This window comes from Pituophis catenifer, unplaced genomic scaffold (assembly GCF_029215685.1).
Source record: "Pituophis catenifer annectens isolate HBS135680 unplaced genomic scaffold, rPitCat1.0.hap2 SCAF_6, whole genome shotgun sequence".
NCBI classification, from domain to species: Eukaryota; Metazoa; Chordata; class Lepidosauria; order Squamata; family Colubridae; genus Pituophis; species Pituophis catenifer.
This window is the reverse complement of record NW_027256886.1, coordinates 4,497,374-4,518,331: the sequence shown is the minus strand read 5'-3', so window position 1 is coordinate 4,518,331 and position 20,958 is coordinate 4,497,374. Positions and strand designations below refer to the sequence as shown.

The window sequence follows — 20,958 nt, the reverse complement described above, 5'->3', positions numbered from 1 at the left end:
TGTCTTATTTGGTCACCAGGTGCCTCGAGGAAGGAATGTCACAGTCCTGTTTGTCATTTTATGATCACAATTGTGATTGTTTTTAAGCTAATTTTCTTCAGGTGAAGAAGATACTATCTCATTTTTGAATTTGAGAAATTTGAGAAAGAATTTTGAAATGCAGCCTTCTAATCTTGGCATATGAGCCGAGATGGTTAGAATGCAGTATTGCAGGCTAACTCTGCTGACTGCCAGCAGTTCAATCCTGACCGGCTCAAGGTTGACTCAGCCTTCCATCCTTCCGAGGCTGATAAAATGAGGATCCAGGTTGTTGGGGGGAAATATGCTAACTCTGTTAACACTTAGTGTTGTGGCTCCGTTGCCTGAGTCTGGGCTATCGACAGATGCAGACTCTGAGAGTGAGGGAGAGGAGTTGGCAAGGCCTCCCTCTCCAGGACCCTCCTCTCTGGCAATGCCTCCGGAGGACTCCGAAGGCCAAATGATAGGCTCAGAACCAAGCACGTCCCCACAGCCACAGGTGGACAGCGACGAAGAAGATAAGGGCTGTCTGGATCCTCGGCAGCGGCACAGGGAGAAGCGTGCGCAGCAGAGGGGAAGGCGTGCCAGAGATTAGCTGAGTCACTGGACCACACCCCACAGGGTATAAATGTGGGTGTGGTGGCCGGTTCAGTTTGTGACGAGCAAAAACTGGAAATAATCCATGATCTCTGCGTTACTGGACTTTGCCTGCTTTATCGGACTGCATTTGGCTTAATCCTTGTATTGTTGAAACTCTGCCTGTTTTATCGGAATGCTTGCAGTCTAATCTTTGTTTTGTGTGAGTAAAGTCTGAATTGGCAGCTAGCCACTGGGTTGCTGCCAGCTTTATCTTCAAAGAGTTTTGTTGTGTGGTTTATTAACTCCGGGCCGTCTGTGGGGGTGCGTGTGTGGTACGGGGACAGAACACTTAGAGAGGGCTATAAAGCACTGTGAAGCGGTATATAAGTCTAAGTGCTATTGCTACTTAGCACAATTCTAGAAATGTTCCTTGTAATTCCAGGTCAATGGCACCCACATTCTTCCTGTTGCATGAATTAAATCACATGTAACATGTCATTAGGATTGTTACTGAGACAACTAATTGATTTCCAGTATACCTACTTTTCAACTACACCATTGCAATCAAAACTGAACCAGAATTCAGGGCACACTGATCATTTAGTAGCAAGGAATTCTTCAAACAATGTTATATGTGTTCATTAAAAAAAAGCTGAGATACAAGCATTTTATTTATTTCATTTTATTTTAAAGGTTTTGTTTACCATATTACTGTGTTCCGGATGATTAATTAAAGCCATCTTTAATATTAAATCTTAAAAACAACAGTAATTTTAATGACGACAATAAAACAGAATTATTGTAACTTGAGTCCACCCACTCTGCTACTACCGGTAGTCATCCTCGTCTTCTCTTTCGTATTTTCCCAGCATTTTAGACTTTTCAGGACCGCTGGGTTTGCAAATGATGTATCCAAAATACGATAATTTGAACCTGGTCATTGGTACAACAAGTAGGAATTTGGGTTGATTTGATCAGTGCTTTGCCATTGGTTTGCTTTCTTGCCTCTCCGTGGCATTTTTCAAGAGTCTTCTCCAACACCAAAATTCAGAAGCATCCATATTGTTTCTGTTCAGCCTCTTCGGAGTCCAGCTTTCACTTCCACACTGAGAACACTGTTGTCTACTACTCTATTCTGGTCTTTGTAGGTATCGATGTTACTGGCAATGTGTGAAAAGCTGGCTGTCAGGTTTCCAAGTAACACATCCCATTTAATGAGAACTCGGAGGCAGGCAAATTCCTCAAAGAACATTTTATTGGGACATATCCAATTGGCATGTTCCTGGTGAAAAACTGGCTGTAAGTGCTCCCCGGTTTTTCACCCAATTAAAGGTAAAACTTTGTCACTTCCCACCCAGAGTCTCCAGTCACATGGTCCAATCAGCATACAGTCCAGTCCTGCAACCACAGTTCACCCAACTTCTGTTCTGCCCCAGCTACGGACCCCAAAGAACGCAGCACACACAAAGTCCGTACAAACCTTCGTTTACTAATTAAGGACTACGAATGAGTTTGTCTTGGTAGTTTTTCGAACACATGTACAGTTTAAATCAGTCTTTTCTGAACAAGGGCTGTTAATTTAACTTCATTAACAGCTGACAAGAATCCAAAGAATAATAACTCAATTCTGAAGCGCAGTATTTCAGATAACCGTAAGCTTACTGTGGTTGGCAGAATGCCCAGAAGCAATTTGCAGAAAAACTGACAAGAACGAGCAAGAGCTGATCAGACGTTTCTGGAATCAACAGGCAAAGGAATATGAACGAAGTTGTTTCCTGCAAATTGCATCACTCGTCATCCTTAAATAGGCTAGGGGAGTGGCCAAATTAGCCCCAAGCCTTATTCTCAAGGAGATCTCCTCCTGAGGAGCCACTCCTGCCTTTTAACAGCTCTGTGTGCTCGTGCATCGAGAAGAAGCTCCTCCTCTTTTTTCTCTTCACTTATGGGAGCTTCTGGAGGTTCTGAAGGCCCTGGCTGAATCCCCGCCTCTGGCACCACATCTTCTCCAGTCTCCTCATTGCCTGACTCGAGCGCCAGCTGCACAGGCTGCTGGCGCAGCACCACACCAGCCTCCTCGCTGTCTGAATCAGCTACTAACTGCACAGGCTGCTGACGGGCCACAACAACTTCAGGGCTGACACTGGCATTGTACAGAATGCCTAGAAAATCTATAGAATGTGTGACATTTTTGGGCAAAGAGTGAAATGGCTGTATTATTTTAATATGCTATATCAATGGCTCTCAACTTGTGGTCCATGGACCCCTGAGGAGTCTACAAAAGCTTGAAGAAATGTTATGATTTAAATTTTGAGTTATGTCTTGGGAGTCCGTGGCCCTGGTCCATGGCCACAAAAGGTATTTAAAAGTGAAGAAAAGATTGAGAACCACTATGCTATATTCTTCCCTAGGAATTGTATACAATATCTAGACACTATGTAGAATGACAAGAACTACTCTGTTTCCCCAAAAAATAAGACATCCCCTGATAATAAGCCCAATCGGGCTTTTGAGCGCATGAGCTAAAATAAGCTCCCTTGAAAATAAGCCCTCCCCGAAAATATTTAAACGCATGCACAGCCAGTACCCGCCATTTCCTCTGGTTAGTGTTAGGGAGACAGAGCTGGAAATCAGGTAAGACAGCAAGAGGAACCCCATCTTGCTCCACATGCCCCAAAGTAATAAGACCTCCCCGAAAATAAGGCCAAGCCCAAGGGGTTCAAAAAATATAAGACAGGGTCTTATTTTCAGGGAAACAGTATTTAGACAAAGTATGAAAAAGTAATGAAAAGGGTTAGGGTTAGGTTGAGGGTTAACCTTAATAATGCTGTACTTTAATGTACTGTAATGCTCTACTTTATTTTGCATTTTTCTTTTGTTTTCATATAAGTCTTTTCAATAGCAATAGCACTTAGATTTATATACCGGTTTACAGTGCTTTACAGCCCTCTCTAAGTGGTTTACAGAGTCAGTTTGTCGCCCCCAACAATCTGGGTCCTCGTTTTACCCACCTCGGAAGGATGGAAGGCTGAGTCAACCTTGAGCTTGGTGAGATTGGAACTGCCAAATTGCAGGCAGCCAGCAGTCAGCAGAAGTAGCCTGCAGTACTGCACTCTAACCACTGCGCCACCATGGCTCATATACAGGGTTAGGGTTAGAGTTAATCGTAACCCTAATCTTAATCCTAACCCTAATCCTTTATTGGAAAGACCGATGTGAAAATGAAAGAAGAAATGCAAAATAAAGTACAGGACTTTCTTACTGGAAAAAAAAAAGAGAGAAAACACCAAGTACTGACCTACCTGTTGCAACAAGGAAGGCTACAATGCATTTTAGTGGGAATATTGAATACTTTGCCGGTTTGCCTTTTGGCCTAAGCATAAAACGCCTAGATAATGTATGAAATATTAAGGGTTTAATACTTTGATGTCCTATTTTTGGCGTTCTGTATATTTCCTAGGCCAGTCATGGCTAACCTTTTTGCCATCACGTGCCAAAAGCGGGGGGAGCGCAGGGGTGTTGCATGTGCATGTGCCAACATATATAATTCATGCACCCCACCCCACCATGCATGTGTGTGCGACCTCCCGCACTCTCTCTGCTATTGGCATGCCATGGCACAGTGGGACTGGAAGGCCTGTTTTTCACCCTCCTCAGGCTCCAGAGCCTTTCTAGGAGCCTGGGGAGGGCAAAAACAGCCTTCCCCAACCCCCCGGAGGCCCTCCGGAGGCCGGAAACGGCCCATTTCCCGACTTCAGGTGGGTCCGGAAGGCCTGAAAATCAGTTGGCCTGCATGCACATGTGCGCTGAAGCTGAGCTAGGGCAACACTTGCGTGCCCACAGATATGGCTCCGCGTGCCATATGTGGCACGCATGCCATATGTTTGCCATCATGGTCCTAGGCATTCTATACAATGCCTAATTTTACACATTTACGGTAACATTGACATATCAATTTAATCAGAGTAGAGCTGGAAGGGACTGTGGAGGTCTTCCATCTCAAGCAGAAGACCCTATACCATGTCAGAGAAGTGACTTTCCAGTCTCTTCTTAAAAACCTCCAATGATGAAGTACCCACAACTTCTGAAGGCAACTTCTGTTCCACTGGTTAATTGTCCTCACTTTTAGAAAGCTTCTTAATTCCAGGTTGTTTCTCTCCTTGATTAATTTCCGTTCATTGTTTCTCGTCCTGCCTTCAGGTGCTTTGGAGAATAAGTTGACCCCCTCCTCTTTGTGGCAGCCTTCTCAAATACTGGAATATTGCTATCATATCACCCCTTTCTTTTCTTTAGACTAGCCATACCCAATTCCTGCAACTGTTGTTTGTATGTTTTAGTCTCCAGGTCCTTAATCAACTTAGTTGCTCTTTGCACTTTTTCCAAAGGCTCAACATCTTTTTTGTAATGTGGTAACCAAAGCTGGATGCAGTATATCACAGTATCTGAATATCCTTTCCATGGCCTTGGTTGCTACCCTATTAAAATACTTCTTTGCAGCAGTTTCCTTTACGGATGATAGTGAATTTAAATTATCTACCTTTTTAATATCAACACTTTCCTAATCTTTATTACAGGCTTAGAGTCAGAGAACATAATGTGCATCAATTATGTTTATCAGATAAATAAATTCATATGCCTATAATCTATGGATATAATTAAAAATAAGCATAAAATACAATAACACAGCAGTAGTAATCCAAATATTAGTGGTGATAACCAAGATAATTATAACTGAGATGAACAGAATAATAAAACTCAGCAACCTAAAAAGATACACCAGACTCCAGATCAGAAAGAAGAAACAACAAATAAGTTTCCAAATATATTTTTAAATTCATTTTTTAAAAAGAAAGATAAAAACTCACAATCCAAAAAGATCTTGACAGATTTGAACAATGTTTCCTAAGCAACAACATGAAATGTAATGTGGAGAAAAACAAGGTTTTACACCTGGGCAGGAAAAACCAGTTACAAATACAGATGAGGTGAAACCTGGCTCAAAAAGAGTATGAGAGGGAGTCCTAGTAGACGATCGCTTGGAGTCCTAGTAGACGATCGCTTAAACATGAGCCAGCCAAAAAAGCTAATACACTCCTTGGTTGTATAAACAGAGGCATAGAATCAAAATCACGTGAAGTATTACCATTGCTTTAGTAAGGCCACACCTGGAATACTGCATGGCCACGAATATGGCAACTAGAGATGGCATGATATGCCATACGCTTAAAAATAAATATGTTCCATTATAAATTTAAGTTTTAATCTAAGGTTAAAAGCAGTGGTGAAATTCAATTTTTTTTACTACTGGTTCTGTGGGCATGGCTTGGTGGGCATGGTGTGACTTGGTGGGCGTGGCTTGATGGGTGTGGCAGGGGAAGGATACTGCAAAATCTCCATTCCCACCCCACTCCAGCAGAAGGATATTGCAAAATCCCTATTCCCACCAGTGGTGGGTTTCAAATTTTTTTACTACCGTTTCTGTGGGTGTGGTTTGGTGGGCATGGCTTGGTGGGCATGGCAGGGGAAGGATACTGTAAAATCTCCATTCCCACCCCACTCCAGGGGAAGGTTACTGCAAAATCCCCATTTCCTCCTGATCAGCTGGGACTTGGGAGGCAGAGAATAGATGGGGGTGGGGCCAGTCAGAATTTTTACTACCGGTTCTCCAAACTACTTAAACTTTCTGCTACCGGTTCTCCAGAACTAGATAGAACCTGCTGAAACCCACCTCTGATTCCCTCCCCACTCTGGGGCCAGCCAGAGGTGGCATTTGCTGGTTCTCTGAACTACTCAAAATTTCCGCTACCGGTTCTTCGAACTACTCAAAATTTCTGCTACCGGTTCTTCAAACTACTTAAAATTTCCGCTACCAGTTCTCCAGAACCTATCAGAACCTGCTGGATTTCACCCCTGGTTAAAAGCTAACTCCCTTCTTTTTGTAATCTCTTCTATAATCATCAAAACCATGAATCATAAAGTCATTAGAAAAAAAATGCAAAAAAAGTCTATAGGAGATTTCAGGCAACACACTGATAATGTGTGTGTTCTTTGATCGGAGGTTTAGACACCTTGACAATTTCCATCATCTTCACCAACCATTCCTCTATTGTGCGTAGTGCTGAATGTTTCAATCTTTCTGCACACAGTAATGTTGTTACTAGTTGTCATGTACAAAAACTGCGATGAAAACCTTAAAAAAAGCTATCTGGGTTGGTGGGAATGATGATAGATGATCTAATGAACAGAGGCACTGGATTACCTAATTCAACGAGCTTGAGAAACCAGCTTAGTTTTAATGATGTATTGTAAAGAATTATGCTGCTTGCTGATTATATCAGCTGATTATATCAGTAGCGGAAGTTCTCTATGTAAACAAAGATCCTTTATCATGCTATGAATGTCAATCACTCATTGATGTAATAATAGAGGTGTCATCCTCACTATGAATAGTTACTGGCATTGACAGAATGTCACACTGAAACGAAAGCCTCATATTTTTTGGTTTCTGAACATAAAATAAGTCTTAGCTGAATTGAGCCACTCTGGATAGAACTTTAGGTATATCCGTAATTTCTATTTCTAAATGCTTTGTTATGGAATTGTAGTGTCACTTGGACCACAGGTCGAATACAAAATATTATAAGTCAGTGATGGTGAACCTTTTTGGTGTCGAGTGCCCCAAAATACAATGCGAACACCCCCGGTGCATGCACCCCACCCCACTCGCCCATTTTTGGCTTCCAGGTTGGTGCAGAAGGCCTTCCAGGCCCAAAACAGGGAGGGGGGCGCGCGTGCACCACCGGATCGCAAATGTGAGTGGGTGCACCTCTTCTGTGCATGCGCAGGGTTGTCATGACATCTGGGCAGGTGGGTGGAGCCTCCTGCCACTGGCTTTACCGGATTGCGCGAGCCGGATAGATCCAGCTGGATTTCACCGCTGGCAATTGCAAATGCAATGCAAGCACCCACCATGCATGCACTCCCCACACGCATGCGCGTGCATGTCCCCTGCATGCACCCTGCCCCCCATGCATGTGTGGCAGAGACCCGAAGACCAGCTGGCCGGCGGGAGGCATGCGCACGTGCGTGGTGGAGCTTGGCTGCGGCGACGGCTGGTGTGCCCGCAGAGAAGGCTGCATGTGCCACCGGTGACACTCGTGCCATAGGTTTGCCGTCACGGGTATAGGCTCTCCTGCTTGAGCAGGAAGCTAAAAGACCTTCTAGGTCCCTTCCATCTCTATTCTGATTGATTGATTGAAATCCTATGAAAATTGGAGCAAAAGCAGATGAATGAAAATTAATGTTGGAATGCTGATGAGATGATTTTTATGGCATTCTTAGGAACAATGGTTGGGAATGAAAAATCAGGGTGATCGTTCCATTGAACCAGGAGTTAAAGCCAGGAACATAGTTGGCATCCCGGAAGATCCAACCAAGTTAGTTTTGGTGAAGATATTGGTTCAGGAATGCATTAGGATGGGGACAAAGTGTCTCTGGGGGCGATGGGTGTGCTTATCTGCAGTGAGTCATTAAAGGAAGAGGTTGAGATGTTTCTCAGGGGTTTGGAATGTTTATGTGTCAGGGAATTGTGCAGCAGGTGTCCAAATGAAGTCAGAGACACCAACACAAACTTGCAGTTTTATATAAACATATTTAAGATCTACATTTACAGCAGACAATGTGGTCAGGAACATCATGAGGTAAATCTTAATAGCACACAGAGCACACCAAAGAAAAAGGCAGGGAAAAAAGGGAACCTCCCTCTTTACACTCACAGTAACCAATCATAGCGTAGCTTGCCTCACACAGGAGCCAGCCCTCTCCAATCAATCAAGGACAACTGTGTGTTCTGGCCCATTGGCCACTTTACTGTTCCAGCTACTAAATTTAATATCCTAACACAGGGGTGAAATGCTCCCGGTTCGGACCAGATCGCCCGATCCAGTAGCGATGGCGGCGGGTGGTTCGGAGAACCGGTAGCAAAACTCCCTGGCCTCCCCTCTTATGCCCAGCTGAGCCACGTGATCATCAGAGGCTTTCTACAACCTAGAAAAAATGCTTTTAAAAGTTAAAAATAAAAGCCTCTGATGACCACGTGGATCAGCTGGGATCGTCAGAGCCTTTTAAAAACATTTTTTAAATAACTTCTTTGGCCGAAGAGGTTGTAGAAAAAATGTTTTTAAAAGAAAAAAAAAGGCTCTGACGATTAGGCAACTCAGCTGGGATCATTAGAGCCTTTTAAAAGCATTTTTTTTTACAACCTCTTCAGCCGAAGAGGTTGTAAAAAAAAATGCTTTTAAAAGTAAAATAAAAAATAAAAAATTTGGCCACACCCACCCAGTCACATTACCCCCCACCAAGCCACGCCCACAGAACTGGTAGTAACAAATTTTACATTTTACCACTGTCATAACATTATGGAATTATGGAATATAGGGTGATATATATATATAGCAAAAGAAAGACCATAGGTTAAGCTAAAAAATAAAATAAATAAAGATGGGATTTAGACAGAAAAGTGAAGAGGAGCTGAGGGGGTAAAAGCTGAATGAGGAACAGAAATGAAAAAACAAGAGAGTGAAAGTATAGAAAAAGTCTGTAGAATCACGTAACATGTTTTAGCAGCTCAGATTAAAAAAAAAATCCCAGAAGCGGCGTTTGTGTTAACGGTTACCTGTCAATTTAGATTGTGTCAATCTTAGCTTTCTTCTGCTAAGTGTGCTGTGCAAAACGGTCGTTTTGAATTAGCCCAGTCTTGGGAGAAAAAAAAAAAAGATTAATTCAGTAACCTAGTTAAGTGTGGTATGTGAATGGAGCAATGCTAATGAATTCTCCAGCCACAGCAGCCTGAAAAACATTTGGAGATTTAATTGGTATGGTTTAGGTGAAGACAGCTTATCTTTATTTGCTTGTGGTTGGTATTTGTTAGTCAATGGAAATCATGTAGACAATTTCTGAAATGGATGTCAATAAGTCCAGTGGTGGATTGTTCCCGGTTCTGTCCAGTTCTATAGAACCGGTAGTAAAACTGGCGGGAGGCTCCGCCCACCTGTCATGACATCATCATGGGTCATGTGTACAGAAGCGCGTGTGCGCCCACTGCAAACCGGTAGTAAAGGTAAGTAGAACCCACCGGTGGGTTCTACTTACCTTTACTACTGGTTCGCAGCAGGGCTGCACGCTTCTGCGCAGATGACCCATGGTTACGTCGTGGCAGGTGAGCGGAGCCTCCCACCGGTTTTACTACCGGTTCTATAGAACCGGAGAGAACCAGGGCAACCCACCCCTGAATAAATCTCATTTTATTCCACTCCCCACCCTCCAAAATTCTAAAACAGTGTTTCTCAACCTTGGCAACTTTAAAATATGTGGACTTCAACTCCCAGAATTCTCCAGCCAGCTTGCTGGCTGGGGAATTGTGGGAGTTGAAGTCCACACACGTTATTCAAACTCATGGGTTGAGAAACACTGTTCTAAGATATTAATCAGCATCCAATCTTCTTAAGGTTGTGAGGAGGTGTGAAAAGGGAACAGTTTTACAGCTCTAATTTAAAATCTGTGCTCCTGATTTTTTACATAATGATTTACTTCCTACATGTCTAAGTAACTATTAAAAATTTGTCCCCTAGAGAAAAGAGAGGAGAGGAGAAGAAGAATTATTGTAAAACAAGGGAGATGAAATGGTAGAAAGGCAACCCTGAGCATGTTCAGATTTATTAGGATGAAGAATGAATTAATATGAAAATTAAGAGGGAATATATTTGATTAACAATGGCTAAGATAAGATAACTAATTGAAATAATGTTAAGAAACTAGGATTTGAGGGTGGATGGTGATGCTGTTTATATAATAAGCATAGAAGTATTAAGGTAAGATAAAAAAAGTGTGGAAAAAGAATATTTTGGCAAAAATGGTAACTATGTAAAATGAAATTGGATATGATAAGTTATATAAGATATGATATGGTCATATACTCAATACTCTGTTCATAAAAAATGTGTGTTTGTGTGAAAGAAAAAAAAATCAATAAAACTTTATTTTTTAAAAAAAAATCTGTCCCCTGGTATCAGATCTTTTCCAAGGCTCTAAGGTTGCCTATCCCTTTCATAAGGTAATAAAACACAATTCTGATCTACCTTGCTGGCTGACATAAGGTCTCTGGTCCAGATGTATACACACATGCATTCACAAACGCACACACTTACACAGACATATTTTTAGCAGGTGGTAACAGGGAATACATATAGTCAAAGCTATGTTTTTTTTTTCCAGTAGTGAGGTGTGGCTATGAAATAGAATAGAATAGAATTCTTTATTGGCCAATGTGATTGGACACACAAGGAATTTCTTTTTGGTGCATAAGCTCCCAGTGTACACATTTGCGAACCGGTAGGGAAGGTAAGTGAATCCCACCTCTGGCCTGGATGATTGAGTTTTCATTGACATGCTGCAATGCATTTTGGGGAGAAGAAACCCCTGCAGTTGGTGTGGCAAGACTCTCTGCCTAACTAATTTTGTTTTATTTTGACTGATGAAGTTAGTTGGATGAGTAACACAAAGTCTCAGGTTAACACACTTTGGTCCAGTTGCCATGACTATTTGCACATTACTATTACTATTAGTCTTCTCATCCTTCCTATCACCCATCTCCTCCCACGTATCACTGCATGACTGTAACTTTGTTGCTTATATCCTTACGATTTATATTTATTGTTTCCTAGTATGATTTGATTGCTTATTTGTACCCTATGACTATCATTAAGTGTTGTACCTTATGATTCTTGACGAATGTATCTTGTCTTTTTATGCACACTGAGAGCTTATGTACCAAAGACAAATTCCTTGTGTGTCCAATCACACTTGGCCAATAAAAAATTCTATTCTATTCTATTCTATTCTATTCTATTCTATTCTATTCTATTCTATTCTATTCTATTCTATGATTTAACCTTTTTTAGATTTATTTTTGAAAAACTTTTCCCCCATTTTTGTGTAGACTTTGAGTTTAAAACATTAAAAAATATTTCTTATCAGGGCAATTTAAATAGGTGCCCTATTATTATATAATTATTTCTATGATGCTGTGAAAACATCAAGTGCATCAAATTAACATAGAAGTAGCTCTTATCAGGTTGGATGTCATAAAAGGCACTGAGTCATCTTTTTAATGCTATACTTTGTCGAAATAAACCTCGCTCAGAAATAACAAAGGAAGTACACAACTTAATGAAAGAATTTCTCACAGGTATACTCTATACAAACACACCTCCAGAGACAAACCACAGGTATCTGCTATCTAAAATATGCTAACCAGCAAATCTGGATACTTTAGATAGTTTCTCACAATGCGAGGAATTAGATTTAGGGAAAAGATGCAAACTTCACAAAGGAAAAAGTTGGCTTCCACGCCTGACACCAGCAAGCTTTCAGACTGATGTGCATTTTAAAAAGTGGAAGGAGTTTCAACCTTTGCTAGACAGCTCATTTATAATTTCCTTTTTTTGAAATTGGGTACTTGCTGAATTCTGTCATAATAGCAATAGCTATTAGACTTATATACCGCTTCACAGTGCTTTACAGCCCTCTCTATGCGGTTTACAGAGTCAGCATATGACCCCTAACAATTTGTGTCCTCATTTTACCCACCTCGGAAGGATGGAAGGCTGAGTCAACCTTGAGTCGGTCAGGATTGAACTGCTGGCAGTCAGCAGAGTTAGCCTGCAATACTGCATTCTAACCATCATGGCTCATATGTCAAGATTATAAGGCTGCTTTTCAAAATTCTTTCTCAAATTTCTCAAATTTGAAAATGAGATAGTATCTTCTTCACCTGAAGAAAATTAGCTTAAAAACAATCACAATTGTGATCATCAATTGTGAGATTTGAACTGCCAAATTTCAGGCAGCCAGCAGTCAGTAGAATTAGCCTGCAGTACTGTATTCTAACCACTGCACCACCATGGCTCATATAATGCTGATCTTCCTTCTTTATCAGCCAGAAGATAGATAGATAGATAGATAGATAGATAGATAGATAGATAGATAGATAGGAAAGAGAGAGAGACAGAGAGAGAGAGAGACAGAGACAGAGAGACAGAGACAGAGACAGAGACTGTCCATGTATGATATGCCATATGCTAAATAAATACATCTATTATAATTTAAGCTTTCCTTCCATTGAATACTAAAAACCAGATCTCTGAGATTCTTGTTCCTTACGTTAACTGTTTTGAGCCCAAAATACAAGGAAGAAAGATTGATGACTAGAACAGTTGGTCAGTCTGCTTATTTGGATGCCTCAGACCAGTGTTTTTCAACCTTGAAAATGTGTGGATTTCAAGATGGTGTTTCTAGTACCATCTTTTCTAGAAGTGGACAATTGTTCATCAGGAATCTCATCATAATAAGGCAACAGCTCTGCTATTTTGTAAACAAAATCAATGGGCTTAGGCACTTTATAGATAAACTGTATACCCATGTCCTGTTATGTCATCCTTCTTTCCATATACAGGTATTTCTCGACTTACTTACTTACTTACTTTACTTTATTTGATTTATATACCGCCCTACTCCCAAAGGACTCAGGGCGGTGAACAGCCAAACAGTAAAAATACATAGATACAAAATTTAAAAACAAAGTAAAATTGAATTAAACAATTTGGCCCAGACAGATTAATTAATAATTAAAAAGAGGGAAAAGATTAGGCCAGGCCCGCCTGGTGGAATAAAAAGGTCTTAAGAGCGTGGCGGAAGGTGTGCAGATCCGGGATCCTCCGTATCTCTGGGGGGAGCTCGTTCCAGATAGTAGGTGCCCCCATAGAGAAGGCTCCCCCTAGGGGCCGCCAGTTGACATTGTTTGGCCGACGGAACTGGAGGAGCCCCTCTCTATGAGAGCGTACCGGCTGGTGGGAGGCTATTGGTGGTAGTAGGCGGTCCCGTAGATAACCAGGTCCTAAGTCATGGAGCGCTCTAAAGGTGGTAACCAAAACCTTGAAGTGCACCCGGAAGACCACCGGGAGCCAGTGCAGCTTGCGTAGGAGAGGTGTTACATGGGAACGCCATGTCACTCCCATTACCACCCGTGCAGCCGCACTCTGCGCCAGTTGGAGGCTCCGGGTGCTCCTCAAGGGGAGTCCCATGTAGAGAGCGTTACAATAGTCCAGGTGGGAGGTGACGAGGGCATGAGTGACCGTGCGTAGGTAGTCCCGATCCAGAAAGGGACGCAAAGATACAACACTGAACATTCAAAAGAAGCTGGCTGATGTCTTAAAAATTAAATGGGACATACGAATAAAAACAACAACAGACTGACCCAGCTAATCTTATACTGGATAGAGAAAAGATGTTTGTTAAAGCTTTGAAGAATTTTGTGAGAAGGGACAAGCCAAGGGACAAAAAGAAAAAGTGAAAAGAAACCAAGTTTTAGGACATTATTTGAACAAATAAAGATTGTTTTGTTTGGAGAGAAGAAATTAAGTACAACTGATGGCTAACTTTGCAAAATGGGTCTGTACAATGTGATTATGTGCTATCAGGGTTTCCTTCTGAAGGAATATTACCCAACCCAATAATTTTCATAGATGGATATGTTCTTGTAAATAGTTAAGAAACTAATAATTGGACAAAGGAGATGGGTATGCAAGTTTTTATATCTCAAAACAATTTGATCCTACCAGCTTGGAATGAGATGCATCTTTACGCAATTTAACGCTTTAAAGAGCTCGCCTGGTTTTTCTGTTTGAACAAAAGTTCCACCTCCAAGGGTTATATTTAGAGGATTATTTAGTAATTTGGATTGCATCCATGCTAGCTTAAAGTGCCTCCTCCTCCTTTTCCTACTCTTACATTGGATAATAATATATGCAGTGCTAGCTCTTTACATATACAGGTAATCCTTGATTTACAACCATCCTTTTAGTGACAGTTCAGATTTATTATTGCTTCTTTCACTTATGGAAAAAATCTTGAGTGTTCAGTTTCTTTCTTCTCTATACCTTGGAAGGGGTCTAGATGCAACATTAACAATAATAGCCATATTTCCTAGCCATTTAAATGGAGAAATGAGGTTATCTTTTCACTTTGCTTTCATTCATTATTGTTGTAGAACCTCTAACTTGTATGATAAAATCGAATCCCTTAAAAGATTGTGAAATTCACAGTGTTAGTCACGTCATCAGGGTCTTTCCTGACAATACTTTTTAAAAATTCCAATCTGGAAGATGTAATTCCTACTCAAACTCCTTCTATGAGAAAGATGGGCGGTTAAGAAGTTTGATATATAAATCAGTTTGACATATATCAAGAGAACTGTTTATTTATTTACATACACACACATACATATATACAGACCTTATATGTACATGTAAGGTGTGTGTATATACACACACACACATCTTACATGTATATATAACACATCTTACATGTTCTGGGTACCTACGAGACCGTGTTTTGCCACCAATAGCTTCCCACCGATCAGTTCGTTCTCACAGGGAGGGACTACTCAGGTACCGTCAGTCAAATTATGCCGACTGGCGACTCCCAGGGGGAGGGCCTTCTCTGTGAGGGCTCCAACCCTTTGGAATGAACTGCCCCCGGAGATACGGAATATCCCTGATCTCCATGCTTTCCGCCATGCCCTCAAGACCTTGATGTTTCAACAGGTGGGGCTAAACATATGAACATATGAATGATTTTTTAAAATGTTATCTAATTCTGGGTTTTATTTAATTGGCCAAACTAAGTAATAATTTTAATTAGCAATTTTATGATGTTTGTGTGTCTATATTTTTCTTGGCTGTACACCGCCTTGAGTCCTACGGGAGAAAGGCGGTATAGAAATATAATTAATAACAACAACAACAACAACAACAATAATAATAATATAATTATTTAATTATTATTATATTATTATATTAAATAATAATATCTCAACATCAGGTTGAGAAAGTTTTAGAGAATGAGAAACTCAAGATCTTGTGGGACTTTAGGATTCAGACTGACAGGCACTTGGTCCACAACACACCTGGCATAACAATAGTTGAAAAGAAAAAAGTATGGTTCATTGACATTGCAATACCTGGTGATGCACAGATTGAAGATAAGCAGCAAGAAAAAATCACAAAGTACTGGGATTTGCAAATTGAAGTTGAGCGACTGTGGAAAAAGAAATCGTGTGTTGTCCCGATTGTAATTGGAGCCCTTGGAGTAATACCCAAAGGGCTACCCCGCTATTTAGAAATTCTAAATTTGCCGGACTTGAACATTTTGACTCTACAAAAAACCACCTTACTCGGAACAGCTTACATCCTCCGACGATACCTTAACAGTTCCTAGGTCCTTGGTTAGGACTCGAGCTGCTGAGCTATTAACCAGCCTCAAAGGCTGTGAATCTCACTAAAGATTAACCAATAATAATAATAATAATATGTACAAATACATACCTTATAAGTACCTTACTTGTATACATCAGTGGTGAAATCCATTTTTTTTTTACTACCGGTTCTGTGGGCATGGCTTGGTGGGCATGGCAGGGGAAGGATATTGCAAAATCTTCCCACCCGACTCTGGGGCTAGTCAGAAGTGGTATTTGCCGGTTCTCCAAACTACTCAAAATTTCCACTACCAGTTCTCCAGAACCTGTCAGAAATTTGCAAAAAGGAATTTGATTATTACCTATGGGGGATAGTTCAGTAAATTTAGGAGCAGGAGGTTGGACAAGAAGTCTTCAAAGGTCTTTTCCAAATTATAACCACCTACAATTCTTGAATTTCTTCTCATGATGTTTTCACCTGGGAGCATTTGTGTGTCATGTCGCATGTGTGACTGTTTCGGTTGGGTGTTGGAACACCCAACCGAACCCAACACCCAACCGAATGAATGATATAGATTGATGAGGTAACAAATGCTTCACACAAATCTATTATTGCCACAGATCTTTTGGCAACCTACTTTTCTCTTTATTTTACATCTAATTAATGAAGCATCTCCTTCCTAAATCATCAGTGTGAGACTATCAGGAAAAAGGATAAAAAGAATGAAAATAACAGACAACCACAACACCTGCTTACAAAAGTATTTTTGGCCTGGATTTTGAACTCACAATGGAGAGAATTTTATCTGGGAGAGATAATTGTGCTTGTGCTCAGAACATTTTTGCATCAGAGCTATCCGTCATCTCAAGCAACAGGTAACACTTTCCATCAAACCTATAAAAGGTAACCAGCACCTGCATAACCAAACCATCATTCCTCTCCCTTCCCACATTTTCCCGCTCCACCTCAATTTAAATCCTGCTCTAGCTACTCAAGATATCTGATAAAGTCAGTGACAGCCTTGAAAGTCTGTACTTTTTAATTGCATTTGTTGGTCAGAAAAAGTGCTATCTGATGCCTGATTTTTTTACAGACAAGAAAGTATGACCAAGTCTTTAAACACCACTGTGAGATAACCTTGATTGTGGAAAATGAGGCTGTGGATGTAGACCGGATCTATTTATGGCATATTTTCAGGTTTATGTGACTTAGCAAATCTACACTCTGAAGAATGTAGGCAGCTTCTTCAGCTAAAGAGCCGTGGTGGCGCAGTGGTTAGAGTGCAGTACTGCAGGCTACTTCTGCTGCCTGCTGGCTACCTGCAATTTGGCAGTTCAAATCCCACCAGGCTAAAAGGTTGACTCAGCCTTCCATCCTTCCGAGGTGGGTAAAATGAGGACCCAGATTGTTGGGGGCAAATATGCTGACTCTGTAAACCGCTTAGAGAGGTCTGAAAAGTCTAAGTGTTATTGCTATTGCTAAATCTGGAGATATATTTCACCAGGATCTCATCAACATTCTGGATCCTATTCAAGCACAGGACATATCTGAAAAACATGGTTGGTTAGATGAAAAACTAATCCTCTTTGCACAAGTAGAAACTGTCCATACACTTAGAAATACTACATTTTGGTTTTGGTTATCACCTTTAGAACGCTCCATGGCTTAGGACCTGGTTATCTACGGGACCGCTTGCTACCACCAATAGCCTCCCACCGGCCGGTACGCTCTCATAGAGAGGGGCTCCTCCGGGTGCCATCGGCCAAACAATGTCGACTGGCGGCCCCTAGGGGGAGAGCCTTCTCTGTGGGGGCACCTATGATCTGGAACGAGCTCCCCCCGGAGATACGGAGGATCCCGGATCTGCGCACCTTCCGTCACGCACTCAAGACTTTCTTATTTCATCAAGCTGGCCTGGCCTAAATCTTTTCCCTTTTTAAATGTAATTTTTAATTTGTTTTTAAATTATTGGGTATTTTAAATTTGTCTCAGCCAAATTATTTAATTCGTTTTTATTCTATTTTAAATTTTTGTATTTATGTGTTTTATTCTGTGGCTGTTCACAGTCCTGAGTCCTTCGGGAGTAGGGCGGTATAGAAATCCAATAAAAACAAAAAACAAAACAAACAAAACATGCAGAATATCCTGAATATGCCCACAGAAAGAAAACAAGTAAAAAGGAGAAATCAAGCAGAGACAATAAACAGAAGTAAAAAAAAAGAAGAAGAAGAAATGAAGAAGAAACAAATAAAGAAAAAAAAAACAGCAGGGTTAGCAGGAATCAACACTAGGATTAATATCAGGTTGACAATTAAGCAGTAAATAATACCCCAATCAAGGAACTACAAACTCAGGCAACTAAATAATAAACAACAAGGAAGTACCAAGAAGAAAAAAACATTCCCACCAACACTGAGAGGGCAACCCATTTAAATAAATAGAATACAAACCCCTTCTCCCTTCTAGCATTGATGATGTTACCTACTTGGATAATGAAACATCTGCGAGAAAACCATCACGCGCAGGGAGCACTAAGAACCCTACTCCCATGTGACACCTCTCCTGCGCGAGCTGCACTGGCTCCCGGTGGTCTTCCGGGTGCGCTTCAAGGTGTTGGTGACCACCTTTAAAGCGCTCCATGGCTTAGGGCCGGGGTACTTACGAGACCGCCTTCTGCCACCAATAGCCTCCCACCGGCCAGTACGCTCGCACAGAGCGGGCCTCCTCAGGGTGCCGTTCGCCAGACAATGTCGGCTGGTGACCCCCAGGGGGAGAGCCTTCTCTGTGGTGGCGCCCACCCTCTGGAACAACCTCCCCCCAGAGATACGTACAATAACAGACCTCCGGATTTTTCGTCGGGCCCTGAAAACCTATTTATTTCAACTAGCTGGGCTGGCTTGAGTTAAATTTTAAATTGATTTTAAATTGGGTTGTTTTAATTTACGGCCAAAATATTTAATTATTTTAAACTGTTTTTAAATTTTGTATGTTCTGTTTTTTACTTTGGCTGTTCACCGCCCTGAGTCCTATTTGGAGAAGGGCGGTATAGAAATGGAAACAAACAAATAAATAAATAAATAAAAAAAAAAAAGAAAAGAAAAGAAGAAATTGTCCTACTAGTGGCACTTGCCAGTTCCCATGGGCCAAAGAAACCAGATCAAGTATATTTCACTTAAATATCGTTTTCTTTTATTGAATCAAATTTCCTTTGATCTTATAATCACATGCTTCCTGTGGCATGGGAACTTATAATGCTGAAGCTGTTTTGCGTATCATTATGTGATGCGATATGAAGTTGCTTGATACCAAAGGAATTGTAGGAAGTAATGAAGATGACCTTGAAGGAGACATGCGGGAATCTTTACCCAGGCAAAAAGCTAAAACACTTTTCAAACTCAGAAGGAGATAACATTCAAAAGTGGCCTTGGTAGACCCATCTCTAATTCTCCAAACTATGAGAAAGAGGAGGAGGTACAGCATCATTAGACTTGCAAGATTCTCTAATGATAAAAAAGGTCAAGATTTCCCTTGTCCAGTTGTATCTTTTTTTTAAAATTTGATTTATATGCCGCCCTTCTCCAGAGACTCAGGGCGGCTTACAAAGCGTTAAGCAATAGCCTTCATACTTTTGTATATTTTATACAAAGTCAGCTTATTGCCCCCACAAACTAGGTCCTCAATTTACCCACCTTAGAAAGGATGGAAGGCTGAGTCGACCTTGAGCCTGGTGAGAATTGAACTCGCAGTAATTGCAGGCAGCTGGATGTTAAATGCTGCCTTAGGAGGCATTAGCCTCCTACGCCACTCAGGCTCCTGACACTCATCTTGGTTTCCTAGCCGAGGGAGTCATGGTTGTCTGAAGATACTTCAATCGACATGTGGCCAGCATGACTATACACCTGAGGTGCACAGAATGCTCAACTTTCCCATTAAAGTGGTACCTATTTATCTACTTGCATGCTTTCGAACTGCTAGGTTGCCAGGAGCTGGGACAAGAATGGGAGCTCACCTGGTGATGTGGTGCTTGGGTCTCAAACTGTCAATCTTTGTGTTGACAAACCCATCATCTAAGCTGCTAAGCCACTATGCCCCACTCGGTTATAATAGCCAGTCTCAATAAAAGTAGTTTCAGCCATCTTCTGGAGTTGATTTCCTGGTCTGGTGTGATGTAGGAGATGACTAGGCTGAGCCTTGAGCATCATCAGTCATGAGTCCCTGTGTGCCCACAAGAGATCTAAGATTAGCCCACCATGAATTCCTTTCTTAATTCCTGCTTCCTTTGACCATTAGTAGGTCAGATTCTTATAGAAAACTTTAGCTTGCAAACTCATTTGAATTGCCTGAATCTCCTGATTTCCCTGATGCATGACATCTCCCTAGTGAGGTTGATGGTTCTCAACTCATCCCATTCTTTCATACTTGAAGACCACAAATCCACTGCTCACACAGTGGTCTTTAACCAAGAGGGATTGCCCACCTAGCTGCCATTTTGGTCCATTTGCTGATCAGATGGCGTGACTGTTCTGGGTTGGATAAATGTAGCATGTAGATACAAACTGTATCTGGCATGTAGAATCATGTTGCCAAAGTCTCTTCCCTTCAATTATGCAAATAAAGGACATCAATCATGCTCGTCGATAATCATATTCTATTATAATAGGTTTGGAGGCAAGCCATTCCTATCATAATTGAATATGGTGTAAGAAGGGTTGTTTACATTTTTAAGGTAGAGAGTATAAAAGGCTGAAAAACAGAGTCCTCCTCTCTCAGGAAGACAAAATCTACTGGGGAAAAGAGATCCAGCTTAGCCAGCTTGAGGTAGACCAAGAGTGATTAAAAAAAAAAGGCAAAAAAAAAAAAAATGGAGGAAGTTGGAAAATGGTTGCTTGCTTTGTTCCTGACTGCAGTAATGTTGTATTTCCTGAAACAACTGTGGTCCCGCAGAAATTATCCTCCTGGGCCCTTTCCACTTCCTTTCATTGGAGTCGCATGGCAGACGGGAATCCGAGTAACTCCGACACTCTTAATCAAGGTACTATCTCCAAACCTGTGA

General features: G+C 41.2%; 1 protein-coding gene across 1 annotated transcript in view; it reads left to right on the top strand.

The window, feature by feature from the left end:
• The window catches only part of LOC139318287 (cytochrome P450 2J4-like), a 78,126-nt gene that overhangs the window by 38,713 nt on the left and 18,455 nt on the right, over positions 1–20,958 (top strand). Inside the window, exon 9 of the mRNA XM_070945681.1 lies at positions 20,752–20,937. Within this exon, the coding sequence (XP_070801782.1) occupies positions 20,752–20,937 (186 nt within the window). The remainder of the gene's footprint in view (positions 1–20,751; positions 20,938–20,958) is intronic.